Raw genomic sequence first — 27,260 nt, forward strand, 5'->3', positions numbered from 1 at the left:
GGGGGGAGGGAACTTGGGTTGGGATTGCTGATTCGTATTCGTGGTTACAGTCATACTTGCTAGACATATAACACACGTTGCATTGGGCCTGTTCAATTTCATAAATAGACGCAATGATCACGTACGACGTACGACGAGCGACTCAAGTCGTCGACGGGATTTCTTCAACGGCCCTTCACTCTATGGGTGAGGAACAACAGACGGATATGGCCGACGCGGAGCCCCATCAGCAGGTTGCTGAACAAGCTGTCGTTCCCAGTGCAAATCATGGCGGAACTGTAGAAACTCACAGCGTCGTCAAGATGCAGCTCCCCGCCGACTTGCCATGGCCAAAACCCATCATAACGCTACCGCAACTAGTTGTCAGACCCTACCATCCATCAGACGTCCCAGCTATTGCGCGAATGGCGAACAACAAAAAGGTGGCCTGCAACATGACTGACCGGTTTCCACACCCTTACACCGAACAGGACGGTGTCGACTTCATGCTCAAAGCGCTCAATCCTAAGAAATCAAACGTGTATGCCTGGGTCGTGTCCCTCACGCCAGAAGGTCCCCCAATCGGTGGCTGCGGCTTTGTGCCAGGCACCGACGTGCTAAGACGCAATGCGGAGATAGGGTACTGGCTGGGAGAAGAGTTCTGGGGTAAAGGATATGCTACGCTTGTGTGCGATGCACTTACAAATTGGGCATTTGAGCAGGAACAAGGCATCACGGGAGAGAAGTTGCAAAGGGTCGGAGCCCAGGTGTATGGCGGAAACAAAGGTAGCGAGAAGGTGTTGATGAAGTGTGGCTATAAGCATGAGGGGACAATGAGGGACATTGTTTATAAGTGGGGTGAGGTGCGAGATCTGAAAGCATATGGGATGAGGAGGTTGGATTGGGAACAGAGGAAGCTGAAGAAATGCACACATTAGATCAAGTAAGCTGATGACTAGGGTCTATACATATCATGAAAGATGGATCATCTCGTCAGACTTCCTATTCATGACCCACGTACTCGTCATGCCTTCGTCGACTCGAAAAAGAGTACTTCGCCATGTATCTCATCCCCCTTCATGTATGCCTCTACTATGCAACCTGGGGATTTGAGGTTTCCTTCGTTTTGTTGTCGGGCCCTGATCGTTTCACTCGATCGGTAGATACTGTAATTTGAGCAACGTGCTTGTAACTGTTGCCGAAACGTAATTATAGTCGTCCAATCAGACGTAGGGCCCGGAGTAAGACATGTGTGGAATGCTATTCACAGAAGTGTTCAGATAATTCTCAAGTGGGCGCATTTGGAGCAGCGGGCGTAGCATTACTGGGGGAAGGACTCGCTGGGCCTCCAGCAGATTTGCCTCCACCCCTTGCCCCTCCTCTTCCACCCCTTCCGCCCCGACCGCCTCGGAATCCTCCCCTTGGCATATGCGCAGGTCCGGATGGTGGGTTTCTTCCTGATGCTGAGGACGACTTGTCTCGCTTCTCGAGCACCTGAACTGCCCCTTGCGCAACCTTAACTGGGCTCGCAGCAATGGCCTTCTTCATGCCTTCGTTGTCGGCGAAGTCGACATATGCAAAGCCCTTTTTGCGGTCGATTTCAACCTTTTCGATGGCACCAAAAGCGGACAAGGCGTCCGCTATAAGAGTTTCCGTGATGCCCTGAGATGGGTTTGCGTGCTTAAGGAAGGCTTGACGAGGGAGCGCTGCCGGTTCTGCGGATGTAGCCGCCGCGGCTGACGACGAGGCAGCTGGAGAAGAGTTGCTCTGCGGAGGTTGCGCGGGTTGTGCAGTTTTTTGTGCCTTTGGGCCTTTGGGTGCGGTTGGTTGAGCCATTGCCTGTGCCTTTGCTCCTTGGGGGGGCTTCTTTAGCACAGTGGGCGGGGCAGAGCTGGTAGGCACTGATTTAGATCCATCGGCTGTCTCTGAAGTCGACTTCTCTGTCGTGTTAGCTGACTTGGGCGTCTTTGGTCCTTTCTTGGGCGATTGAGTAGCAGGAGCGTCTTGGGATCCCGAAATTGCCGCACCTGCTGCTTGAGCTTCGGTATTAACCTCACGCTTTGTTCGTTTAACAGCCGGTGATAGCCCAAGATCTTGCTGTATTCTTGCTGCGACACTAATGGGTCTCGCGGCACGTTCAGGTTTGCGCTCGCTTGCACCTTTCGCCGCCGACTGAACAGTTGCAGCTTTGTCTGTCCCACTTGCAGCTTCTTTGTTCAGTACTTTAACAGCTTGTTGGGCAGCCTTCTCTGCCTTGGTGAGCTTCTTCGGCTTCTCTTGCAAATCACCCTGACCCTTAGCAGCTTTCTTGTTCGCCTTTTCGCCCTTTGTCTCTTTAGATTCTTGTTTGCCCTTGCCCGACTTGCTAGCTTTCTCCTTTGCTGCTTTCTTTTCCCGGAGGTGCTCAATTAATGGGGTCGTCGTAATTTCCTCCTTCTTTGGCGCTGGGTCTGCGTCAAGTGAGGTTGGTTTGATCACTGGATTCGTGAGACTCTGAAGGAAATCGATGAATTCCGGGTCTTGATCTATTGTGCCCTGCCGTGCGTCTGTCCTTTTCTTGCCGAGCGGTACACGAGTGTATGGTGCATACTCCAATGTCGGTGGTCCTATGAGTGCGGGGTCTTTGGTTGTGTTCTTTGCATCAATAAAATTGCTCTGCAGCACTTTGTCCTTCAAAGGTATCAAGTGGCTTTCATCTGTGACATTCAAGTAGGCTCGCGCGGGTCTAGACGGCTTCGAAAAATCCTTTGAGACCTTCCCGGGTTTGTACTGGAACCAATTCACTTTCCCTGCTCCAACTTTCCATTCCTCGCCAATAATCGTGCCAAATTCGTCTGCTGTAAGGCCCGGAGGAAGCCGTCGTATTATCACCTTGAGCCTTTCTGCAGGTTTTCGAGATGCTTTGGGCGTGTTGGCGGGCTTTGTGTCATTCTTTTTAAGTATGGCGGCAGGCACTTGAAGGACTCCATTGACAGACTGAGAAGGAGCTGCCATGACTGCGTACTTATGGTGTTTGCATGTTCGATAGAATTGCTCGAATGCTCAGCTCGTCGCGCAGGGCCGATATTCAATTTATCGTGCAATATTAGTGACTTTTGCTTGGGTTACCTTTTGATGTACGTGGGTGCATGAGTGCGGACGTCGGAGATCACCGAAGCTACTGCATCTAGCGTAATTCACCCTCGTGAGCTCCACCACTACACAAGACTAATAGATCCTCAACCTCGAGCCGCCTACAGAGGATAATGTGTTCCTAAAACCAGCTGCCTCCGCATACAGTCTTATTGTTTCCTCTTGCTGAGTCTGCTCCAAGTCACACGATCGGCCCTAGTTCTAGCCTTGCCCCCTCGAACAACGCATACACGAACAGACTGCACTCTGTGATCCACAACAAGATGGCAAGAGATAGCGACGTGCCGCAACCGGGCCCGGCACGTCTATCGAAAGGAGCTGGGCCTGATGAGTGGCTAGAGCAAGCAAAACAATGCAAATACCTACCAGAGGCGGACATGAAGCGATTATGCGAGATAGTTAAAGAGTATTTGATGGAAGGTGAGGCAGCCTCACAGACTTGTGTGATCTGGAGATACATCTCGAGGCATGCCATTTTATTGCGATTTTGATCTGACAAGACTCCCAATCACAGAATCCAATATACAACCCGTCAGGACTCCAGTGACCGTATGTGGCGATATTCACGGTCAATTCTACGATCTACTTGAGCTATTCAGAGTCGCCGGTGGCATGCCAGATCACAAACCTATGCCTGCGACTTCTCCCATTTCCGTGAAAACCATATCAGCTGCCGACATAGAACCTCCCACAACAATTACGGACCCTAAGGCAAAGCGCAAGATGAAAAGACGATTTCAAAGAGACGAGAATTACGTTGGCCCTCCTCCTGGTGAGGATGATGAAGACGCAGACGATGACGAAGAGGAGCGTGGCAGAAGCAGGAGTGTGAGCAACGCTAAAGAAAACGTGAATGATGAAGATGTATGGTCAGGAAATGTGGGTGGCTCGGGTGGTAATGGGAATCAGAATTACATATTCTTGGGCGATTTTGTGGATAGAGGGTATTTTAGCCTGGAAACTTTCACACTTCTGATGTGTCTGAAGGCCAAGTACGTTCTATTTCCTCCACAAGAAACACCACTGCCGTACATGATCACATTACTGACTACAGACTGCGCAGATACCCTGATCGCGTCACGTTAGTACGTGGAAATCACGAGTCTAGACAGATCACGCAGGTTTACGGCTTCTACGAGGAGTGTCAGACAAAATACGGGAATGCATCCGTGTGGAAAGCATGCTGCCAGGTCTTTGACTTTTTGACCCTGGCGGCGATAATTGATGGAAAAGTGTTGTGCGTGCACGGAGGTCTTAGTCCCGAAATTCGAACCTTGGATCAGATCCGCGTGGTCGCCCGAGCGCAGGAGATACCACACGAAGGTGCTTTCTGTGATCTTGTGTGGAGCGACCCGGAGGAAGTAGATACTTGGGCGATCAGTCCTCGTGGTGCAGGTTGGCTATTCGGCGATAAAGTTGCCACGGAGGTTGGTTTCCTTATCCGAGCTACGCCAGGATCGTTTAAGATGCTAACGCGAAAATATGTAGTTCAACCACGTGAACGGCCTCCAGCTCATAGCTCGCGCTCATCAGCTTGTTAATGAGGGCTACAAGTACCACTTCAAAGACAAGGACGTGGTCACAGTGTGGTCCGCGCCTAATTACTGCTATCGCTGCGGCAATGTCGCCTCTATCATGAGCTTGCAAGAAGACCTAGACCCAAAGTTCACCATCTTCAGCGCTGTACCGGATAATCGGCGCGCGGTGCCCGCAGGCAGGAGCACAAGGGGAGAGTACTTCTTGTAGAACGAATCCACACGTCCTTGTGTCATGATACCCCCATGATGAACCACCTCAAGAAGGGCTGATTAGGACACCCGGCCAACGTGTCCACTAGTTGCATGTCTAGGCGTAGAAATGTTGGGAAGAAGGAACACAGTTGGCATATATTGCATGGATGTTCGCTCAGGACCTAGTTGTCAAAACGTGGCGTTTGCGGAAGGTTCGGGCGTGGAGGCCTTTACGAAGGGAGAGGTGTATCATACGTTTGCTACGTGTATTAATATACGTTTTCCGAGCTTCTCTTTGTCACAAGTCTCTCTAGAACAAGATGTGGAAAGGTCAGCGGTTCACTACGATGGACGCCAAGGTACGTCAATACATCAGCATGGCAAGGTTCCGCAGCTGGATTCCGTTCGTCAACCACGAGAGCTGTACCGGACGCGGTCGTGAACAACAGGCACATACGCTTTGCGAAATGACAGCGAGGACAGCTGCCAATGCCTTTGAAGGCCAATGTCCTCTCACTGCCACCCAGCCTCGCCGTTTATCAGCCGAATGTGCCGGTGTTGAACACGTAGTCCGGACTATTCCAGCTGCAGGCTGAGGGCTGGGATCGAAATGGGGACGTCTGATCCAATCGATTTCGTATGCCCCGCAAAAGGCTAGCTGTGAAATGCTTTTGCGAGCGCTACCGTCATCAGGTGCGACAGAAGTCAGTTCCCAAGCGCAATTGACCGCAAGGAGGGCTGGGGCCAAAACAAAGTCTGGGCTTGTCAGTGACGACGGCGCCGTTGGGGGGGATCTTCGGACGGGGGATGGTTTGATGCAAGCAGCTGGGCGCTCTCTTGCGGGCCTGCGAAGTTCAGGGAGACGAAGAGTCCGTGAGGAAATGGCACGACGATGCGGGTGCGAGGCGTCTAAAGTGCAGAGTCCGACTGGGCGGGCGTGGAGCGACGGCATCGCGCAAACGGGTCGGCGCACACGTCGCACTCTAGACGTCACCCTTTCTCACCGCTACTTCCCTCTTTTGGAGCGAGCAATCCTGCTGCGGGCACGCGCTACTTTTGAAATGGCAGACCCAAGGTCGGTCCTTTTCATCGTGTCTCTGTTGCTTGCGTTCGTGTCGGAGCTACCCTGGTCCCGCCTTTTTGGCCGCGAAGCTCGAGAAGTTCCGGCGCGAGGGAAGCGTGGGTGCGCCATGTTTGTTCGTCGAGATCATCGGACCTGCGAGCGTGGGCTCGGTCGTACGTCGGGGACAGCATGGCAGCGGAAGAGGAATGCTGGACACCAGCGGGCGGCAACGTGCAGGCCTCGCATGGCTGAGCTGCCCGGATTGAGGCTCGACATCTCCGCAGGCCAGATCTTAGCGGCTGATCTCGTGCGAGCCGGCACAGCTGAGCAAAGTTGTTGGTGTCTGTGGGAGCGGGAGCAGCCCTGCCACGGCAAAGCGGCCACTTCGTTCGGCGAACGTCGTTGATCAGAGGACGATGAAGACAGCTGGCAGCGGGCGATGACGCCACACAGACGGACGATCAAAAGGCCTGCATTGCTAAAAGTGGACGGCGCATGCAAGCACAGGAGGTTTTCATGCACACGGGTGATACGTGGTCGCGCTTGAGTAGCGGGCGTGGTAGAGACCCTCCCTACTTCTGACGCAGGAGAGCGACAGCTGCAGCGACGGGCGAGAAAGATGGGATGCGCGTGCTATAACCCCAGCTTTGGGCCGCCGCAGCTTTTTCTATTTTGTGCATGCGATATTCTCCATCTTTCGTTTGTTCGCCTGCTCCGTCTTTGCCCCGTCCGGCTGCACGGTGAGTGCGCGCGCACAAAACGCACATGTATATTCGAGTCTGCAGTCTACACGCGCACACCGTCGACGAAAGACCCATTGACGCTCGCCCACACGCCGTGGCAACTCTGCTCACGCCGGCGCATGCCACACACTGATGGCCCTTGGCCAGCATAGCCCAAGCGATCGTCACGAGCAAGTTCCGCGGGCGAGAAGGAGCACAAGCGCCCTTTAGCCGACTCGAGCAGCAATCCCGTGCGTCCCCTGCCAGACCGCGGCCGCGACGAACGAAGACAGAAGAGTCAGAAGTCGAGAGACGAAAGCGTTTCGGGACGGAAACGAGACGTGTCGACATCCGCGCTCGAACGCAAGCGGACCGAAGAGACGTCTTCCGGCGAGCGTCGAAGACTCGTGAGAGCTCGAGCACCAGCACCAGCACCAGCACCAGCATCAGCATCAGCATCAGCATCAGCATCAGCATCAGCACCAGCGTGGGCGCAGAAGAGAAACGCCACAGCCGCTCGCTGGCCCGCTCAGTGCCTTTTGAGACGCAGCCCAACGTCACGGTTCACCTCTTTTTTCCCGCGGTCACAACGCCCTCGCAAAAAAGCAATCGTTCCCTATTTCTCGTTTGGCGCGCGCGCGCGTGGCCCCGTCCGCCGAGAACATCATATCACGCGTTTAAAGCAATGCGTCGTCCAGCACGACTGCCAGCCTCTTCGCCCGCCGGCATTGCAAGCTTCGAATGACGTTGTAGCAGAGACACCGGGCTCGTGTTGCAATTTCGGGCGTGACACCGTCTGCCATTGGCTTACCCCGAGACCCTCTCGACGAATAGGACGCCGTTGGTGATAGACCTCGACGTCCTGTCTCTGCCTCATACGCCCACACAGGTGTGCTTCATTGATGGGCTGACCCATCTTTACCCGCTGCTAGTACTGACCATGTCTCGTAGGGTCCAGCTACCAGACACTGCGCCGCCGCTCCTGCAGTGCGCCAGCACCATCGCGACGGACACTCGTTTTGCCCGTAACTCCGTTGTTCGTGGGCGTTCCCGTTGAAAAACACCATCGTCGCCATCTTTTACGGCGCAACGGCGACTTGAACCGCTACTGCGCTACTCTCGAGGGTCCACATCAGACCGTATCAGACGCCCCGATCCGCGTCTCCGCTCTCGCTCTTTGCCATTGGGACCTAATTCTTGGGCGGCTCCTTGATTGCATTTGGTAACTGTACCGACATCTACCTGGAACGGCGCTTCCTTGACTGTCACCAGCTCCGTCCGTCGTGATTGGTGCTCCGGGTAGCTCCAGCTACAGGTGGCGCTCTCATCATCATCATCAGCCTCCTCTTGGTCCAGATTACAAGGCTGGCGCAGTCTGTTCACCATCCGTGCTTTCCAGTGCTGAGGTCGACCATTGTTCTATGGTACGTCTGTTCTCCTTGTCTCATCATCTCCTGGTCTCTTTCTTCTTCCACTCAACTTACTGGTGCCCTTTGTGCGTACTGTTTGTTTTTTTTTTCCGCGGCTGTCCGTTTGCCGGACGACGCGGAAGTCGCAATCGTCTTGTAAGCATTGTGTTTCCTTCATCGCGAAGAGGCCACGACCAGATTTTTATCAACGAGCTGCAGACGTTTCGTGCGCCTGCAATCTTGTCTCTGTTGGCGTGCTTCAAATCCTTAATATCTTTCTTCGGGGATGGAGAGCACTTAGACTCCTGCATTGCAACTATGCCGCGTCATCTCCGCTACAACTTCAACGTGAGGGAGCTCCCACCTAACACGTCTCTAGGTCTCCTGGCAATGGCTTCATCGGATGTAGACCAAAAGTATTTAGGTCGCATAGCCGATGCATCAGCCCCGATAGCGCCGCTCGTTTCGAAAGCACTTTACCAGCTTCTAGGCCTCTCAGTCGTGCTGGCAAAGAAGCTGTACAGGGCAAGAAAGCTACGGAAGCTCGACACGTCACGCGACACCAAATCGCTACAACTCTATCACCAAATCATATGGCTATCTCGCGAGGGACTCTCCATATTGGAGCTCTCCGTTATGCCTTATGCAGGGAATGGTGAGCTGGGAGCAGAATGCCAGGTTCTCGTTACGAAGTTGCGCGCATCGTTCCATCACATATTCTGTTTATTTCACAACAATCCACCCATAACCACAGTCAGCGCGTACTCGAGCAAACGATCGACATCGCAACCTCTCTCGCCGAAGCATGACAACGGCCAGCGACGAAGGCGAGGTAGCAGTGGTGGTTCTCCTCAGGAGAAGCGCGAAAACAACACCCCAAAGCGGGGCTCGCGCGAGTCAAAGGGAAAGAGACAGACGTTACGCGACAACATCGACTCTATAACATCAGATGCTTCCTTTCTGACAAATCCGTACGCTGGTGTACAGCCGGGAACGACACCGCCTCCTGGGCTGACTCCATCCATGCCTCCTGGTTTTGCGCCGCTACCCCCAAAGCCTTCGGCGTTTTTACTACCTGCCATTGACTTTGTGCCGAACACGGCAACGTACTTCCGCGCTGCATCGAACATAGCAACCTTACGGCTTCCTGGGGCTCATCCACTACGTTTATCCGTTGCCATTGAACATGCTGCGTTCCTTTGGGACTGCGTCCATGATCATAGTGGGTCGCGATCGCTTGCCAGAAGGGCTATTCGCTCTCTGCGCGATGGTGAAGATATAGGTATAACGGACGAGCAGTATGATGATGCTGCAGATATGGTTGGTGTATTAGGTCGAATGATGAAAAGAAAGTCGTGGGAAGGCACGCCGAAACCTGGCGCAGAAACATCGCCTCCATCAGCCGAACCGCCTTCGGCAACGAAGCCAGTTACCGGTGATCCGTTTCCCCAGACCTACCCTCCGCCCGCACCGGAGCCTACTTTGACCAGCGATCTGACGCCCGCTACGCCATCTAAGAAGATGAATGTATATCGCGATGTGGAGACTGTCCCTAGTGGGTTTGATGGTTCCCCAGGTGGAACTCCTAGCAGTCCAGCTCAAGAGCGTCGCGGCAGTCGAGGGAGTAGACATACGCGAACGGGAAGCAAGAGCACAGGCCAGACTGTGACACCCCGAGACCGCAAAACCACCAGGGACAGAGCTTCTTCCTTTGGTGACGGCATGGCTCCCGTTAGAGATGCGCGCAGATCGCCAGATCTTCCTCCAGCACCTCCACCGAAAGATCCAAGTCCTTCAATGCGTTCTACAAGCAAGCAGAGCACACCGCGACGCGATGCGCCGGCGCAGATATCACCACGTGATCGTATTCCCACGACTCCCCAACGACCGTCACGTCCATCAACAAGCGGTAGGACTCCGTCGACACCTCTGAAGTACCCTCGGCCCATGGAGGTTTCGCCAAAGTATCCAGGTGGACGCCTTCAAGAAGCTACGGCCGCGAGTGGATATCATACTGACGAGGGTTACGGCGATTCCAGTTGACGGCGAGGCGGCGGGAGGATCTCAGACGGTGGGCAGGACGTCTTCAGACCACCGTCGCCTCGGGTTGTCCGGCGGAAGCCATCCAAATCAACAAAGAAGAAGAGACGTGCATTCCGATGCTCGCTCATGTAATATCATGCATACATTCGTGACGGCCTATGCCTGCCCTATGGTCGTTACATATACATTTACTTTTCTGCTTGTTTGAATTTTCTTTTTTAAAAAAAACCCCCCTTGCAAAGGCAGTTTTGTTTTGATCTCATTATCTCTCGTTTGGACTGTAATTGCATTTGTCTAGTTCTATTTGAAATTTTCTTCTGCCACTGATTCTTCGCTTGCATCTTCTTTCTCGCCTGGAGGATCTGCTCGCATTTTTCAATATCCTCGCTATCATTGTCAAGAGGATGCAAAAGCAGGCGGTTCTATTCTTAACAATTTCTGATGCGCTAAGATACCCATCATTGTACACGGAGAGGGAGACGGCGGCGGCGGACTGGCCTTTCAATCCTGGCATCCCTGCTATGTATCCCGTTCTTGCCTTTGAGCTTGGTGACCATTTTGTTGATTCTCCACCAGTGTTTTTTACCCGTACTGGAAGCGTTTGCATGCGTCGTACTTGGATAGCATTTTTGCATCACATGTGTTGGGGCCGAGCGCTTCTCTCTATTCGCGCTCGCGTAATGTAATATAGTGGACATAAAATGCCTCTGTAAATACTACAGCGTATTTTTTTTTCCACTCTCGTCGTCAACATTCTACCATATTGTAGCAAACCTGTTTTGGGCTTTGTGCCCTGCGTAATGGCACGTACTCTTGTAAATCATAAAGTATCGCAAGGTCTGGATGACTGTCCAACCCCTATGCTGGGTAAACGAGAACGTGGCAATATGGCTAAGCTGGTATGTGGATCTATACTATCAAATCCCATATGCCGGATGACCAGGACGATAACTATCTTGCCATAAAACGGCCATTGTATATATGGGAAGACTCGTCGCGTCGGAGGGCGAATGCCAGAACGAGAGTTGGCGCACAAGTTCCACGACGCCGCGCGAGAGAGATATCCTTTCAGCGATTCTGGGACGGGCGGAGCGGTAGTTCAGCGGAAGCGCCCGACAGCAAAAGGAACGTCGGCACATCCATTTGTGCAGCGTTCAAGATTCGGCTGCGGGACTCGGTGACCGGAGTGAGCGAGCAGGAGTGGAAGCCGGAGCGGACGACGGAGCTAGTGTGTCGTGACGCCGAAAGACGAAATCGATCAGAGCGAAGCAGGCTGTTTAGATCCTTTTTTTTTGTAATTGGATCGAATCCAAAGCTTTCTGTAGAAAAAGTAAAATGTCAAAAGCCATTGGAACATTTCTCTTCCTCCCGGAATGGTCGTGCCAAGCCTTCTTCCCATACTCGTGGGTTGTGAGGCTCTTCGCAGACTTCGCGCATAAGAATTGGCACGAGCATGAGACACAGAGCCACTTCTATTGCTGGAACTAGATCAAATGAAGGTACAGAGAAGCCGAACAACACCTTGCCGGTGATGCTTTGAGGATCGTTTCGAACTCGTTTGCCGGACTCAAGGCGTTTTGTCGAATGATAGATGGCTGTGTTTTAGTGTAGAACACAATGAGACAACTTTGACGACAGAGCAATCTCTTAAGATAATGATTTTGTAGGCCTGGAGATAGATATGGGGACTTGGAAGGGTAAGAATGCAGATTTCCATTCTTGAAGCTCTATGGTTGTCCCGCTGCCATATCATGACGGGTAATGTCCGCTGAGACGATAAAGGCAATAACGCCGCCACCAACACAAAAAGAATCGCAACATACACAAGAAAAATGCAGCATGCTTTCCAATGATAATTGCACCTCGAATGAGTCCGGGTGCAAGGCGTTGCGCTCGAGGTTCCTATATTCCAAGATAATACTTGCCCCGTTCGTACACGAAGAAACTCGTCGCGGCCATGGGTATAATCTTCATGTATCCGATGCCCAGTCCGACAAAGAAACCTGGAAGACCCCTTTCCATCCATATCCGCTTGGCCACTTCGGCCATGCCCAGCCTCGATCCGTCTCCCACCACGCCACCGACTTGCATTCTGCGCCGTATGATTTCCAGAGGATAGGATACTGTCTGCGCGAAAAAACCGGCGAATCCTCCTGCGGTGAGTTGTGCCCAGACCATCAGCTGCGCCGGTTTGTGTGGATCCATCTTTGCGCTGCCGGCTGTTTCTGGAAGAGTCGTGTACTTTGCGATGGCGCGGTGGCGGAGAAGGTCTGACGCAGTGTCGTGCGCCAGAAACGACGCGCCTGCGTAGGGCACCATGCCGCATAACGTAGGCGTAAATCCACGGTAGAAGTTTATGATGCCATATCGCGGAGCAGCAGAGGATAGAGCTGCGGAGGTTGCCTCCACGCCGGATAGCGTAGCCGAAGACATCGACGATGTGTTTATCCGTGCGTGCGCAGAAGACCCTTTCGGTCTTTCATTGTATATCTTACGACATATGCTGGATAAGGTGCTTCGTTTGTCCTGCCTCGTCTCAAAAGCGAGTCTCACTCGGATAACCTCGAGCGGATAGGTGAGAAAAACAGAACACATGCCGGCCAGCGAGCCTGACGCAAAGCGTCGTACGGGTGTCTCGTGTGCCTTGTCAGGTATTATAAACGCGCGGATCTGTTCGTATGCCAGGAATTTTATGCCTGCATAGGGGAAGATGCGCAACAGCGTAGCCGAGTGACCTCTGAACAGCCCCCGCGCGCCATCCTGGCCGTATATAGCGCGCAACGCAACGGCAAATCCGCTCCACGAGCCCGAGTACTTTGCAAATTGTGGGTTTGAGGTCTGGAAAAGGATTTTGACGCGGTCGAGTGGTGCAACGACGGACTTTGCCTGCAAGAACGTCGATCAGCGTGCCGAAGTTTAAAAAGCGTGCGACGTCACGACCGGGTCACACTCACCGCACACCCGGCCAAACCACCAGCTACACCACTCTTGATTATATACTCCCAACTCTTCTTGTTAGACGTCTTTTGCGAAGACATATGGGTTCCAGTCCTCTTCCGCGGTACGATTGTATCGTCGTCCGTAGGGCAAATCGCCGGATCTCTTCGCGCCCTCCCCACCGCCACACTGGGCGCGAACTCGGTCGTCATCTGCGAATGCGAGGAACGGGTGCTGTTGTCTGTCGCCTCTCGGGTCTCGGCTTCATTGTATAAAGCGATGCGCTCCGGCATAAAGTCTGGAAAGAAAGGGGAGCAGCAACAGAAAGGCGGATCGATGGAGGATCACCTGGACATGTAGAACTAAAGGCTAAGCGGTTTCATTGGGGTACGAAAGACAGCGATAGCGCTCGGCAAGCAATGTGGAGGCGGTCTGTGTGTCGGCAGCCTGCTGTGGAGAACGGGGATGTAATCAATTTTGTTTGTATGGATGCGCGCGTGGGCAAGAAAAATCTAGATCGCATTTAACGGGAGCCGGTAATTGTGGTATGGGTAGGCGGGAAGAGAACGTCCAGCCCATGCTCGATGGCGTCAGATAGCGGCGAGGGCGGGTAAAATCGCCTGGCCCTTTCTCCTCTCGCAACACGCGAGGCGGGCTTACACTGTGACGCACGCGAACAGAACCCTAGTTCGTAATTGCTCTACTCTCATGAATTCACATTCATCCTGTCGGCATTTGGGCTGTGTGGACTTGTGCTGTGTGCCGCCGAGACTGTCGGGAAGCATGTACCAGAGGGAGTTCGTCTCTTTGCCGATGTCGCGTGCGGATGAGTGTCATAGCCGACTATAACCGTCCGCAACCTGCGTGCCGAGCGGAGCGTAGGGAAGTACTTTGACTGCACAACAAGAGTGCCACCTTGTTACCACTTTGCTAAGTTTTTTTTTGGTAGCGGGTACTTTCTGCTGGCTTTTGATTCTCCTCAGCCCTGAAAAGACTGCTTATCATCAGTCGTATTCAAAGGCTTGGATCATTCGGAGTAATTTTTCATTATCTATGTACCGAGCAAAGAGCTCCCGGTGTGAATGATCACAGCCATTGCTCCGCAGCAAAGATTAAAGTGGCAAGGTGTAATACGGCAGAGCGATTTGTGAATCGGCAAGCATTCAATCTACAGTGATGGCTGAGGTCTTAGGATGGAAAACAGAGAAACATCTCGGCATCATTTTCGCAAGCGTCAAGTATTGGTTCACATTTTGGTTACTGCATACCTGAAGGATTCCTGAGGAATGAGATTGACAATTGAGACTATTACCGTCTGACTTTATGCTAAGCTCTGTTTTACTATTATAACTTCGTAAGTTTCGACTACTCTGATTGCTAACCCGAAAGCGAATCAGAAAAAATTTGGTTAAAAACCGCTAGATTGATGAATCTAAATATGTTCTTGCTGAACAAAGTCCAGCCTTTCTAATTTGCTTCCGACGCGACAATATTCTCTGCAATCTTCTCTGCCAATGCGTATATGGTACTCTGCGGATGGCCCGGTGGCAGTAGCGGCAACGCACTTGCATCCACAACTCTAAGCCCGTCGACGCCAAACACTCTTGCTTGCGAATCAATCACTGCCATGGGATCGCCGGCTTTTCCCATCTTGCATGTTCCTGCTGCATGCCATACTGTCATGAGACTATCTCTAATGACATTCAAAATGTCATCATCAGTCGAAACTTTTCTTCCTGGCCAGTATTCCGGCGTCCCGTCAGCCTGAGGAATAACGATACTGCTCATCGTTTCAGTATCCCACACCTCTCTTGCACGCTTAAAGATACTGATGGCCACCTCTTGATCCGCTTTTGTCGTCAGCCAATTAGGGTTTATGAGTGGCTTGTCATTTGTATCGGCAGATACAAGGGAGATATTCCCACGACTGGTCGGCGCGACCATGGCATCTAATATTGTCGCATACTGTTTACCGTCCAGGGGTTGCTGCAGTACCGGGAACCAAAAATTGCCAATGTACCCATTTCCGCTGATGTGTTCCACCTCAGGCCAGTCGTCGGGGAACTGCGCCATCGCATCTCTTGTCTCTTGAGACCAGTTCTCGCGGTACTTCTCAGGCAGCTTCTCCCAGCCAATGAACTCGACAACATTTGACGTGAGAGGCCCCACTGGCGGATTTTGAGTATACTCAAGAACGGACTCCGCTAGAACGACAGGGTCATGCAGAACGCGATCTAATGTGTCGAAGTTAACCTCATAGGCCGGTCCGAACATAATGTGATCCCACATATTTTGGCCTACACCAGCGAGCTCAGAGATTACGGGAATCGAGTGAGCATCGAGGGCGTCGCGAGGACCAATGCCGGACACCATCAGAAGCTGTGGGGATTGGAATGTCCCTGCCGAGATGATGACTTCCTTTGTAGCATTGATGGTGTACTCCAAGCCAAGGGAAGACACCAAAACGCCATTGGCCTTGTTATTTCCATCAAAAAGAACTTTCTTAGCGAGCGTTTGCGTATAAACCTTTAGGTTGTCGCCGTCGTATGAGTGGATGTACTGGTCTGACGCGCTGCGAGTTTGAGTCTTTGAATCGATCGTGGACTGTGAATAGTGGTAGCCTAAAAGGTCTCCGTTGCTGAAGCCGAGCGTTCTTTGCATGCCGATAGCTTGCATTCCCTTCTCAAGCCATGTAGACCATATCGCAACCCAATTGGTATAACCGACCTGCACGGGACCGCCGCCTGTTGAATCGAATGCAGAGAGTTCATACTGCGTTGACACATTCGCTCGACGAATATCATTATTTGGAGGTGTGAATGTCACACTCTTCTTGAAGTATGGCATGAGGTTCTCTAGTTTATAGCTGTCGTCTCCAACTTCGTCAGCCCACTGGTCGTAAGACCCCGTCGATCCTCGGTGATGAATCATGAAGTTAAGAGCCGATGAGCCTCCAAGACATTTTCCTCTGGCGTAGTGCAGTTCGCGATTGTTCGCTCCAGCCTGGGGCTCGGTTACAAATGCCCAATCATCCAAAGGGTCGGTGTCAAGTATACTGGAGCCAATTCCGATGATATCTCCAACAGGTGCTGTTCCAAGGACGGGCTTCGTGATCTCGTAGTATAAGCCAGCTTCAATTATTGCAACTTTGTATCCAGCCTCGGCCAGTCTCACACCGATCGCATTGCCAGCAGTTCCTCCCCCTATAACAACATAGTCGAATTCTTGCTCTTGACCAAGCACGCCGTCAAGCAGACCTAGAGTCCCTTCTACAAGCCCATCGCCTTTTAGCACATCTTGTACGGTAGATAGCAATGGGTTGAGTATGGATGCTGCAGGGAGATTAAGTGTTTGGACTGCTTCCAACAGCGGGCTGGACAAATCCGACACGGAGTTGAGGACGGGGCTAACAATATTATCAAGCAATCCGCGATTAACAAAGGGCAAAGCAGTAGTGACGCAAAGTAGGGAATACAAATGAAAACAACGAGTGGCACGCATTTTCACAGATAAAGGAGTGAATCTGTACAAAACACGGGAGTGAGTGCGTCCAAACTCCAACTCTCAGAGTTCAGCGAGCAGGACCTTAACGGTAGTCTATGTACATGAGGCCGATCGCTATTCCCACATCCTTCTCATACAGAGTCAATGCTCTTTTTTCAACATTGCTGTCGCTGAGGCTCATGATTCGGATAGTCTCCACTCAAGACTAACAGGGCCCTAGACGTGACCAGGAAGGTAGGGAGGAGGAATTTGATCACCCTCCCAAGCTCGTGAGGATTTGCCTTGGAGAAATTACGCAGCAAAAGATTCTCACGAGCCAGCCTTTCGTTCAAGAAAAGCGCTATTTAGTGGGCTGTACTGTCCGATTCGATTTTCCAGAAAAATATCTACTCCAAGCTCGTTAGAATGTATTACGACTAAAAGACTTGCATCTCGTTTCAAAAGCTTAATTGATCCTTCCTCAGGTCGAATTCTTCAAACTAATACATCTAAGCCGGATGTTTGGGTCTACATGCCCAATGAATACGTAAGACTGTGTTTGAATCCTGGTTATCGCTGAGCCGGTCCAAAGCCAACGAGGTCAACGCCCCTTTCCAGGTGGCCAAAACGAAATATTTGATAGTCGTGAGATTTCCACTCTTGGCTGGCTCATATCCATGGGGGCCAGATCTTGCTGGCTTCTTTCCCAATGTTTGGGCTTGACACTCTTCTCAGTATCAAGGCTAACAGCCTCTCAGCGCACCCCAGTGCAGTCAGTTTACCGACTTTAACTTCGCTAAAACTAGCGCTCTGCAGAAGGCTCTTGAGAGGTATGCTAGTGGCTGGACGATTTTCAGAGAAGTAGCCGTATGAAGAAAATAACGTGGTGTTGCCAAGAGAAGCTCTGGGGTGTACCTTGGCTGAAGTTTTAGTGCGTGCAAGCCATTCAATTGCTTCAAAGCAAAATCCATCCTAAAGGCGTCGTTACAGTGCGTAGATTTTGGACAAGCTAACCTTATACTCTGAGCTCGTGTGAGAATGTAGTACAATCTGCTTTGGGTGCAGAACTATTCACGACCATTGTAGCTAACATAACCTTGTGCTGAGGATGAAACGTCGTAGGTTTGCTTTTTGACGGGTTGCCTGACCTTCACAATCATAAAACTTGTGTGAGGAGAAGAAACCTTTGACCAACCAAAATCACTCTACTCAGCAGGACCGGGTAATCACTGACAATGCGCGTGAAGCAAGCATGATTAATCCTTGATACTGGGCCGTGCGCGGATCCAAAGGTAGTTGCTCCACTGCACTCAATGCCCTGGCTTGGTTTGGGACTATTTTGTCAAAGGCCCCTTACATAATGCCAATGATTCATTAAAGGTTCCATCAACGCAGGCCTTTTTATCTGGGAATCACTTTGAAATAGCAATGATAAGAAGCAAAATGGAAGCAACCTAATTATGTCGAATACCAAAGCCCTTAACAGCGCAGAATTCTTTGATATGTACTGATATACCTGCGCACAAGGAATTCCCGAATATCGGTACCTCTTGCAGACTAGGCTGAGGATTGTGCTAAACCAGGCAGAGTCATAAGATAGGTTGGCAATTAACTTTGAGTTTAAAGGTCTGAACGGCACCATCGGTCGCCTATCTAATTTCGTGGCTATGTGCATATCCTGGGGATTCGAATCATACTTTGTGGTATTAATTTCGTCGCCAAGGTTCATAGAGGTTTGAATATTGAAGAGAGCGCCTAAGAGTGCAATGCAATATATGCTCGGGTCCTTTGGGTCTCATTTATCAATATGATATGTTGATTATTTTGCAAGCACGAAATTCGATTTTGTGCCTAGTGTTTGATAAAGGGCAAGTGATGAAAACTCACGCAATGAGAGTTAAAAGCAATCCACCCTGTGTTGTCGCCAATTAGTTCCCTTTCCGTTCAAATTTGCGAATTGGCAATCATGACACTAACACGTTGAAGTATTTCGAGACAAAAGGGATGATTCTTGCGGATGAGAGTCTTCCCACCAGGGGCGAAAACTTAGCTTAATAAACATGCAAATTAGTGGTATAAATTGAACAGAATGGATCGAGACACGTCATACAGACTATGTCAATACAACAAACATTAAGCAGAATGGGACCTTCTTTCAAAATCATTCTGGAATCTGGCTCATCCTTGCATGTATTCGTGACGCAAAATCGAATTTGCTATGATGTTAGCAGGAAAAGGCATGCCGAGCATTGAAAACTTCACAACACCATAAAGGAGGCGAAATAGCTTGCATTGACATCAGAAAGATGAATTGCGTGAACGCATGGAGTTTGGCAAAGCAATGAAGAAAAATGAACGTTAACCCCGATGCTTAGTCACCTTCCCTGACGTCGATCATTTTTCCATCAGAGTTTCTGCACCGCAGTAAAAATACATCTATCTTGACGTAACATATATTTTTCTTGAGGCAAAGATTAATCGAAATGTGTGCGACATTGTCCCCATTTGGTGACATTACGTTCCGAGAGCACGACAAGTTTTCAATGGTATGTGCACTTATCACATTCTGTTTGCTCGACTACTTCGCAATCGTTTGTGAGGCAGGCTCTAGAAACACACTACAGGCCTGTTTGGTTTGTTCAGTTCAAACATTCAGGTCGTTCAGCTATACACTTCAGTTCTGAGAATCATGTATGCTATGCATTGTAAAGGCCGAAAGCAAGATTTAAAGGTTCATTACAGTGGTCGACTTCCTAGCGATTAACCATGTGCAAATTTCAGCGGACGAGACTTTAGCTTGCGGATTCGTGAAAGGCTGTTCTTTGTCCCGTTATTCGCATCGAGTTTGACTGACTGCCCGTATGACTAGCGATGTAATGTGGCCAACCGAGAATGAAATAATGCTGTGTCATGCGGCAAGGTAGAACATGACAGATACAAATGCAAACATCTCAGTGCCCAGCTTGCTGCAGTCATGAGCCATTTGAGATCTTTCCACCTCTCGGAGCGAAGCCAAATCCGCCCCTTCCACTTCCATCAGGCCCTCTTGGAGCTCGCGATGGACGTTCCTCATTAGGGGTGGATCGTCCTGATTCTCCATTTGTTCTACGTTGAACATACTGGGAGCTGGGCTTCTCAGAGGAGTTTGGATCGTAGAGCTGCCTGCGTTGACTACTCGGCCTTGCGGGTGATTGGTCATTTGAACCATTTGCTCGCGAGTCTTTATCCTGCTGTCTTCCCTGTCCTCTCCCTTTGCCTCTGCTTGAGTTCCTGCTACTACTGACCTCCCCCGAAGACGAACTTGGTCGTGTTTTGGAGTCATCGGTACCAAAAAGCTTTTCCCGCACTTCTTGGTATCTTCGCTGTTTCTCCTCACGTTCACGGATGGCACGTGCCTTACGTTCTTCAAATTCTAGTGCTGCTTTTTTACGGTTTTCCTCTTCGCTGTCTTCCTCGTTCTCTAGGTTAAGATTCGCCATTGCACTAGTGGCATCTCCACGTTTAGCTACATTCGGCGGCGGCTTACGTGAAAGCACCTTTAATGTAGGCTTGAACTCAGTCTTGTACGCTGGTTCATTGCGTGCTAGGAGAAAAAAAGGCTTCTCCTTCACCTCATCCCTTTTCGATGCTAAGCAGGTAATTCTGTACAGCATCAAATATAGACTTACGCGTCCTCCCAGAGTTGTCGATTGGCTTCTTCGTGCTTTGCCAGGCGTTCGGCCTTGGAAAGTTTGACTTCGGGTTCAGGTAATGGTGGCTCCGCAGCCATTTTCTACACAGCATATTAAATAAAGTGGATTGTTAGGGGCGGAAATAAGACGTACATCGGCCTGACGCTCCCAGTCATCATCCCATGCGTCGGGAACTGTCGCCTTGTTCTTATTCATATTGTTTGATTTGTATCAAGTATAGAGCTAAAGATAATCCTCCACCTCGAAAATGAATGTGTGGTGTTTTATCCTTGCCCGAGAAAACATAGAAAATGCGCATTGGGGTTCGAAACAATCAACGTCGCTGTGCGAAGCGATCACAGCGCAATGGAGGTTCACGCATAGGATGTCGTTGAGAGGGGCTGAATTTGGTCACAGACCCACAACAGCCTCATCCTTCGAACCCCACCGCGACCGAGGGCGGTTACTACATCTCAGTCACAGCGTGCCATTCGTTTCTTTGGAGATCGGAGAAGGGAAGAGAAAATATTTAGCATGGCTGCAAAACGTGTTGATGAAGGTACGTTACATAGAGACTTGATTTACTGGATGCATTAAACCTCGCAAGACATCCAGGCAACCACGCCTTCCCGCTATCATAATCATACTTTCTACTCCATTTGTTGACCGCTGCACAGAAGATACAGACTCCCAAATGCAAGACGACTCTTCCTCCGCCTCTTCTCCCACTACGCCACCCGGCCAGTTGTCAACACACTTCGCAACCGAGCTCTCCCCGCCAGATTCGCAACAGCTACACGCACAAAACCCAGCAAACGCACCCTCGCCATTCACGCCACTAGCCAGCACTAAAGGTAGTAGTGCCAACATAAGTAAAAAGATGCCGCCCTCAGCCCAACTGAATGCCAATGGCAAACGCAACTGGGAGAGCAATGGCGCTAGTGCAGATAAGAAAAGCGAGGACAATGATGGCGAATATAAGTGGGAGCGCGAGGAGGATGCACCTGGCTTTACGTGGCTGAACACGAAGGCTAAGGAGGATGCACAGCGTGCATGGGCTCAGGTCATGGAGAAGGAAAGGAAAATTGGAAACAAGTATGGAGACGTACTGCTCAAATGAGGGATAATGAGGATTCCCAAAACATGCACAAAGGACTTGAAAGGATGGTTGCAGAAGCGAAGATCGACTTGGTCTCCTGGACAGGGCGCTCAGCAGAGAGTCGATGCATGGCTAGGCTCTAAATATGGCGGACACAGATGTCCACCTGAATGGTCGCACCAAGCTGCGAAGATTTATCTACACGCCTGGGTAGTTTCATGGCATCAGCTATACAACCCAAAGGCGAAAGTGGTAGGAACATGATCATACACGGATTTAGAGATTATAGCTAGTCAAATGCATGCAGCAGAATAGCCTAGCACCACGTTTTAATACAGAAATCTCCCAGCGCTGATTGCTGGTTATGCTCTTATCGCCATGCGAGCGTTATAGTTTATGCCATCATTTTGTTAGAGGATTCAGTCGCTCTCATTCCCCTCGTCCAGTGCTTCGTCCTCCATATCCTCGTCTCGTGCTTCATGCTCTTCTAAGGGATCCTCAGCGAGCTCCTCTTTAGCATCCTCGAAGGTGTCTTCGCCCTCGTCATCGTCGTCATCGTCATCATCCTCATTGTCATTCTCCTCATCTTGATCATCTTCTGCATCAGGCTCATCTGTCATGTCCTCCTCATCATCGATCTCCATCCCATCCTCTCCACGGACTTTCTTTGTTCTCGGCTCTTCATCATCTCTCTTCGGTGAAACCAGTCTCGATGCACCATTTGCGCCGTCGGCTTTTCCAGCAGATGACGCAGCTGCTTTTGCAGTTGCTGTCCCGTCTGCTTCCCCTGCCTGCTCTGTATTTGCTACTTGTTTTGCTTTTTGCTCTTCCCTCACTTTTCTCCTATATGAATTTCGCTTGTCGCACTGCACGGAGTTGTATTTTGCTAGTTCGGCCTCGAGACGTGGAAGGAACATGTCGAACTCAATGTCTGCTATTGCATCGAGCACGTCCTTTGGTTGTATGGTCTTCTTATTCATGCGCTGTGCTTGTTCTTGTGCGCTATATTATCTTTAGCTGCAGTTAACCTACAGTTCAAAATGGTTGTTATACTTACTGCGAAGACAAGTAGTTGACGAATACTGTTGCCGACTTTGATATGGCCAGAAGTGCGTCTTTCTGTATTTGTGTATTTGGCGGGAGTACACCCTTCGCAAGGCGCTGCACCATTGTCCGAGGAAGTGCAAGATCCTTAAGCTATCAGAGAAGATCCAACTCTACAGAGTCGAATATTTACCTCTACCCCGTAGCCATCTTTCGATGTCGAACCTCCTCCATCTTCCGACACTTGAGAAACGTTACTCTTTCGTGGAGGCATGATTTATTTGGCCCCTCATATAGAGTCGGAGGGTCCTAAATTGAGCTCGATACTATCAGAATCACTAAAAGTACAAGGATTGATCTGATCTGACATGCGACAGCAAAGACGTGGAGCTGGGCGACCAAGAGGAGATAGTTGCGCTCGAGAAGCAGAAAACGCCGCCAACGCGATTTCGGACGCGTTTCGCGCTCACTGATCCGGGTCACCCTCGAACTAACATATTGACACAAATTGTTGTACGATTTTCAATCATAGCATTTGCTACATACCATGTTCGATTTTTCTTTATTCACCCACCAAAGTTTAAAAGCTGAATTAATGTCGTGATGGTAACTAGCTGAAGCCTCACAAAGTGTCACTTGGTCACAAGATTCCCGTTTAAAAATCGCTTGAACAAATACGAGGTTCAGAATTTTCTATAGGAGGAAAAATGTAATGATTGCAACATGCCAACTGTGTTTGTCACTTGTGGCTCCTGTTCAATATCCAGCCGAAGTATAGTTTATCAAGATTGATCGCGTTCTTTGGTCACATCTCTTAAGGGCCTCATTAGTCCCGCGCATATCTTAATTGTCACTGTGCGTTGTCTGAAGCAGACAGGGGAGCAAAAGACCTTCAAAATGTTAAAATAATGTATTCATGATACTAAGTAGACCAATGAGAATGAACGTTATCGCCAATAATAGCAGAGAGGGATTGAAATCTGGAATCATCTGGCAAACTTAGAATAGATATTCGGATGCCAACGTTTGAGAGAACGTACGGCATTGCGAATGGGGCTGTCTCTTGATTCAACAGTCTGCGTTTGGAGGAAGCCATCTGTTCATCATACTCTCCTGGACAAAGAGATTAGCCAGAATGGCTTCATTGTCAGTCTTGGGCAAACTGGAAAACAAAGTTCTAGGAACATCTACCTTCCGAAGCAGCCGGAGGGGACACCAATTTCGACTTTCAACCAAATGCAAGCATTCGACAAGTGGTTATAGCTAATATATCGCTCGAAATTGGCATAATATGAGCTGTAACAGTTTCTATTTCAATTGAGAAGTCTGTTGACTGAATTGTGATACCGTCTTTTATCGCGTTGTTGCTACTGGACGTTAAGCTTTGAATATACTTGACGAAAATTTGACCTCGTAACTTGATGCAACTGTCTTTTATTTGCTCTTTCTAATGAGTAAATTTTTACACTCTGTAGAAATTCGAAGTCAGAGACGTTGCGGCTCCTGATCCTGGTGTCCTTATGTTTGCTCTTGGCTGCCATGAACGTCTGGCCCGGATATTATACAAAGCCCAGCACTTCTCAGTAACATCCAAAAGCTGTCTCCTCCTCTTTTGCATTTCTCAGAATGCTAAAATTAAGAAATACTTCAACTACTTTGAAGCAATGGCACGAAGTGATTGAGAGCAGTATCGAAGACATTTTCCGCCGGCCTCGGGTTATCTCGTATCAAGCAATGACGGAATTTTGTCGGACTTTGGCCTGTCCTAGCATTTCTCAGCAACTGAATTAATCATCCACAGTGTTCATGTCACAATAGCCAAGATTACATTGTCACTCGTGAAGTTAAACCAAAACAAATATGGCGCACATATATGATAAAAAGCTTCATGGAGGTAAGCAATCCATAGAGTGCATTCTCTTTAGGAACGAAGATGCCTCGCAGAACGATGAACGACAGCGACGACGTCCCATCCCCTTCATCGAGGACTTCCCGCAAAGACAAAACGAGACTAGCTTCAAAAGAGCTGCAGCAATTGCTGACGAGTTTCGATGAAATTAGGAGCAAATACGAAACTTCCGAAATCTCTCGGTCGATAGAGAAACTGCTCAAAAATGTCTCAAAGACAACAGGACCTCCAACTCGGGTATTGTCGCTAGGCCTTGGAAGTTTTGGGCCCATCAAAAGTCGAACGCGACGCCTGAAGCAGCTCGCCATATTCTTGGGCATCGCGACCACTTTGCAATGGATCACCAACGCACCAATTGCATTATTTGCTCAAGATCCAACATTTTCACGATTCGATGAAGCCTTCTTGGCTACTTTTGGAATCGCAGTGGTTCGGACGCCATCTGGCTCCGAACTTGGAGAGGCGGAGCACCTCGTCGACGAATCAACATTGATATACTCTCCATTCTTGACCTTGGAAGCGTATCAGTCTCTGCTGTTGCGGTCGGTCCGTTGCGTGAAATATCTTGTTGGTGACGATTTTAATTCTCTGCTCCTGAAGTGGCCAAAGCACAGTGCTGAGCGAGACCAGGTGGAAAAATTAATCAAGATGAGCATATCTCGATCCAGGAGGCGCGAGATTCGTGGCGATGGTTTCTGGAATGAAGAAGATAAAACATTTCCGATGGCTATGTATTCATTCGAAAATAGGTTGCAAAAGATTGCGAAGGCATAAATGCTATATGCAGTACAGCTTGATCTACGGACTGTACAAAGTTTGCAGATGCCGAAAATTCAGCACCATCCATACTTCTCATTTCCTAGCCAATCTACTTCATCCGCAACTGGTCCAGTGGTTTTTCGCGGACCATACCACATCAGACTTGCTATGCTTTCGTTATCCCTGTCAATGACCTTTGCACCAGGGTACAAGGCTTGTGCAGCCCTCACAGTTGGTTCCGTTGGATTCCAGATTTCGACTTCATGCATGTTCCACTTCTGCGCTTCAGAAAGAGCAGCTGCAAAAAGCGAGGAAATGGCCGGAATGTACGCGGACATGTCAGCATCAGCACTGGCACGCTCCCAAGTAAACAGTCCGCGTTCTTCGACAACAATCCTAAGCACGTGCAAAGTGTTACCATTGCTTTGATTGGGATTTGAGTTGTAAAACATTCGTGTAAAGTAGCACCAAACTCGTTTACCAGGCTCGGTTCCAACGATTGCTCCCTTGACATCAGGAGACTTGCCATGAATCTCTCGAGCAACGAAGTCTTCGCGAGCATGGTGCCATCGGATCGTTTCGATGTCAGGAATCAATGCCACAAAAGTCTTGTCGGCAGGAGCGTGGAGCAAGCTTGAGCGGACGAGCTGTTCGTCGATCGCACACAGACTCGGTAGGTCGCTCGCGAACAATGGACGTGATGGTGGCAGATCTAGAGAAGCATGGGGAGGCGTCCCCTTCCAAAAAGTGGGAATGGATATGTTTGAGCTGTTGAAGGGCTCCCAGCCCATTTTATTGTAGAATTTCTTGCCAATATCTGAGAAGAGAATCGAAAAAGCTACGCTTTCTCCTTCTCGGACGCTTCCGGATTTGAGCTTTTGGGCAAGCTCCTTCATCATCCGTGAAGACAAGCCGTTGCCCCGACATTCCGGAGGACAGAAAACACTCCCGATGCCATATGAGATCACGTCTTGGACTTTTCCGTCCATAGCGATCACGGCTCGTTTCCGATATGTTTCGCAGGAGGAAAGAATCGTTCTATTTGGGTCATTGCTGTCGACAAGGATCCATAGAGTAATGCCTCCATCTTTAGTGAAGTCCTGGTTCGACAGGTGCTTCTCTCTACGTAGATAAGCTTCATGAGATAAAGCGCCGCGCCATTCGCCCGAGTTTTTGTTCCAGATCTTTTCTCTTTCGGCTTCCGTTGCAACCACAAGGGTTAGACTTGGTGATGTGCTTGACGGCAACTTCAACGCAGCGGCATCAGTTTCATTCAACGAAGAACCATTTGGCGTACCATTGATGTAGCCACCGTTCATTGTGGCGTTTGGAGTCACCATATTGGAGCGTGCTTGGGTGAACTGGACGAGGTAAGGTCGGCTCGACTTCGACCCAACGGAAAGATTATGCGTATGATAACTCTCAGCGCGAAATGAAGAACGTACACGGCGTGTGAACCGGCTTCACAGAATGTATTCGCTATACATCAAGGACTTGAAATACGCAGAGCAGGGGTTGTGTTTCCATTTCGTGGAGAAACGGGCCTGGCTGCGCTCTCTTCAGTGTGACATAGTTTTTTTTCTCGGCGACCAATGGTTTTATGCGGATAGCAGTAAGATCGGGGGAGGCTAGGGTAAATCAATGCAAAGGGTCCGTTGTGATCATGCGATCTTGTCCTTCTAACGTCTAAAGGACGGTCGATGCGAATAACGAACGGCTGACTAGGAAGCTTTGCGACATTGGTTCCACAACAATGAGATGCTATGACAATCGATATCTCGGGGGGAGCCGACGCTAAGCGACGACGTCCAATCGTCCGTTGGTAGCGCACAATAATTTTTTTTCCTTTTAAGGCTGGATTTATGCCTTCGTACCTGAGGCGACAGAATTCTGATAAGCCCCATCTTCGGACCGCAGAACTAGGCCTTTGCAGTTGAATGCGTAATACCTGATTCGATCTGCGGAAGCAAAGCGCACTGTATTTAGGAGACATGATTGTGATCTCACACCTCTGGAAGCCTTAGCATGTGTTGAATCATGAGTCTCCATGAGATCGATCCAGCATTTCCGGCCATCTTCATCTACCGGACCAGCAATTGCGGACCGAAGGAGAAAAAACTGAAGTTCCATTCCTCGATGCGAATTCGTGATTGCTATACAGTGCTTTGGTATGTGTCGAACAAGTGAAAGGAAATCCGGGTTGGGAAAGGGGTGCAGTCGCACACCTTGATGGGCGGTCGTCAACAACGTCAACATTCACATCGCCTCAAGCTTTGCAAT

General features: G+C 50.0%; 10 protein-coding genes across 11 annotated transcripts; 5 read left to right on the plus strand and 5 right to left on the minus strand.

The window, feature by feature from the left end:
- Window positions 1-113: 113 nt before the first annotated feature.
- Window positions 114-917, plus strand: PV09_02566 (uncharacterized protein; the record flags this gene model as incomplete). The annotated part of the gene is made up of 1 exon (XM_016355629.1): window positions 114-917. One exon carries the CDS (start codon window positions 114-116, stop codon window positions 915-917), a length of 804 nt encoding a protein of 267 aa, XP_016216765.1.
- PV09_02567 (uncharacterized protein) lies at window positions 897-3,099 on the minus strand. The gene has a single exon (XM_016355630.1). The coding sequence runs from the start codon at window positions 2,971-2,973 to the stop codon at window positions 1,267-1,269; it is 1,707 nt and encodes a 568-aa protein (XP_016216766.1). The 5' UTR covers window positions 2,974-3,099; the 3' UTR covers window positions 897-1,266.
- Window positions 3,100-3,179: 80 nt separating this feature from the next.
- PV09_02568 (serine/threonine-protein phosphatase) lies at window positions 3,180-5,211 on the plus strand. Its single transcript, XM_016355631.1, has 4 exons — window positions 3,180-3,531; window positions 3,626-4,103; window positions 4,175-4,538; window positions 4,600-5,211. The coding sequence occupies exons 1-4, from the start codon at window positions 3,375-3,377 to the stop codon at window positions 4,855-4,857; spliced, it is 1,257 nt and encodes a 418-aa protein (XP_016216767.1). The 5' UTR covers window positions 3,180-3,374; the 3' UTR covers window positions 4,858-5,211.
- Window positions 5,212-7,084: 1,873 nt separating this feature from the next.
- PV09_02569 (uncharacterized protein) lies at window positions 7,085-10,789 on the plus strand. The gene is made up of 3 exons (XM_016355632.1): window positions 7,085-7,515; window positions 7,578-8,050; window positions 8,415-10,789. Exon 3 carries the CDS (start codon window positions 8,426-8,428, stop codon window positions 10,076-10,078), a length of 1,653 nt encoding a protein of 550 aa, XP_016216768.1. The 5' UTR covers window positions 7,085-7,515; window positions 7,578-8,050; window positions 8,415-8,425; the 3' UTR covers window positions 10,079-10,789.
- On the minus strand, window positions 10,396-13,561 carry PV09_02570 (uncharacterized protein). Its single transcript, XM_016355633.1, has 2 exons — window positions 13,033-13,561; window positions 10,396-12,964 (listed from the first exon to the last, which is right to left on the minus strand). The coding sequence occupies exons 1-2, from the start codon at window positions 13,306-13,308 to the stop codon at window positions 11,981-11,983; spliced, it is 1,260 nt and encodes a 419-aa protein (XP_016216769.1). The 5' UTR covers window positions 13,309-13,561; the 3' UTR covers window positions 10,396-11,980.
- Window positions 13,562-19,056: 5,495 nt separating this feature from the next.
- On the minus strand, window positions 19,057-20,546 carry PV09_02571 (uncharacterized protein). The gene is made up of 3 exons (XM_016355634.1): window positions 20,323-20,546; window positions 20,167-20,270; window positions 19,057-20,116 (listed from the first exon to the last, which is right to left on the minus strand). Exons 1-3 carry the CDS (start codon window positions 20,383-20,385, stop codon window positions 19,471-19,473), a joined length of 813 nt encoding a protein of 270 aa, XP_016216770.1. The 5' UTR covers window positions 20,386-20,546; the 3' UTR covers window positions 19,057-19,470.
- A 55-nt stretch (window positions 20,547-20,601) lies between these two features.
- On the plus strand, window positions 20,602-21,641 carry PV09_02572 (uncharacterized protein). The gene is made up of 2 exons (XM_016355635.1): window positions 20,602-20,728; window positions 20,847-21,641. Exons 1-2 carry the CDS (start codon window positions 20,704-20,706, stop codon window positions 21,287-21,289), a joined length of 468 nt encoding a protein of 155 aa, XP_016216771.1. The 5' UTR covers window positions 20,602-20,703; the 3' UTR covers window positions 21,290-21,641.
- On the minus strand, window positions 21,489-22,729 carry PV09_02573 (uncharacterized protein). Its single transcript, XM_016355636.1, has 3 exons — window positions 22,506-22,729; window positions 22,326-22,459; window positions 21,489-22,270 (listed from the first exon to the last, which is right to left on the minus strand). The coding sequence occupies exons 1-3, from the start codon at window positions 22,584-22,586 to the stop codon at window positions 21,688-21,690; spliced, it is 798 nt and encodes a 265-aa protein (XP_016216772.1). The 5' UTR covers window positions 22,587-22,729; the 3' UTR covers window positions 21,489-21,687.
- A 1,391-nt stretch (window positions 22,730-24,120) lies between these two features.
- On the plus strand, window positions 24,121-25,178 carry PV09_02574 (uncharacterized protein). Its single transcript, XM_016355637.1, has one exon. It carries the CDS (start codon window positions 24,246-24,248, stop codon window positions 24,993-24,995), a length of 750 nt encoding a protein of 249 aa, XP_016216773.1. The 5' UTR covers window positions 24,121-24,245; the 3' UTR covers window positions 24,996-25,178.
- Window positions 24,924-26,730, minus strand: PV09_02575. 2 transcript variants are annotated; one of them, XM_016355639.1, is made up of 2 exons: window positions 26,278-26,730; window positions 24,924-26,227 (listed from the first exon to the last, which is right to left on the minus strand). In XM_016355639.1, the coding sequence occupies exons 1-2, from the start codon at window positions 26,278-26,280 to the stop codon at window positions 25,055-25,057; spliced, it is 1,176 nt and encodes a 391-aa protein (XP_016216775.1). In that variant the 5' UTR covers window positions 26,281-26,730; the 3' UTR covers window positions 24,924-25,054. The 2 variants fall into 2 exon arrangements, with proteins under 2 accessions (XP_016216775.1, XP_016216774.1); XM_016355638.1 differs by having other exon boundaries at window positions 24,924-26,730.
- Window positions 26,731-27,260: the final 530 nt, after the last annotated feature.

Source organism: Verruconis gallopava (genome assembly GCF_000836295.1).
Source record: "Verruconis gallopava strain CBS 43764 unplaced genomic scaffold supercont1.6, whole genome shotgun sequence".
In the NCBI taxonomy this organism is placed as follows: domain Eukaryota; kingdom Fungi; phylum Ascomycota; class Dothideomycetes; order Venturiales; family Sympoventuriaceae; genus Verruconis; species Verruconis gallopava.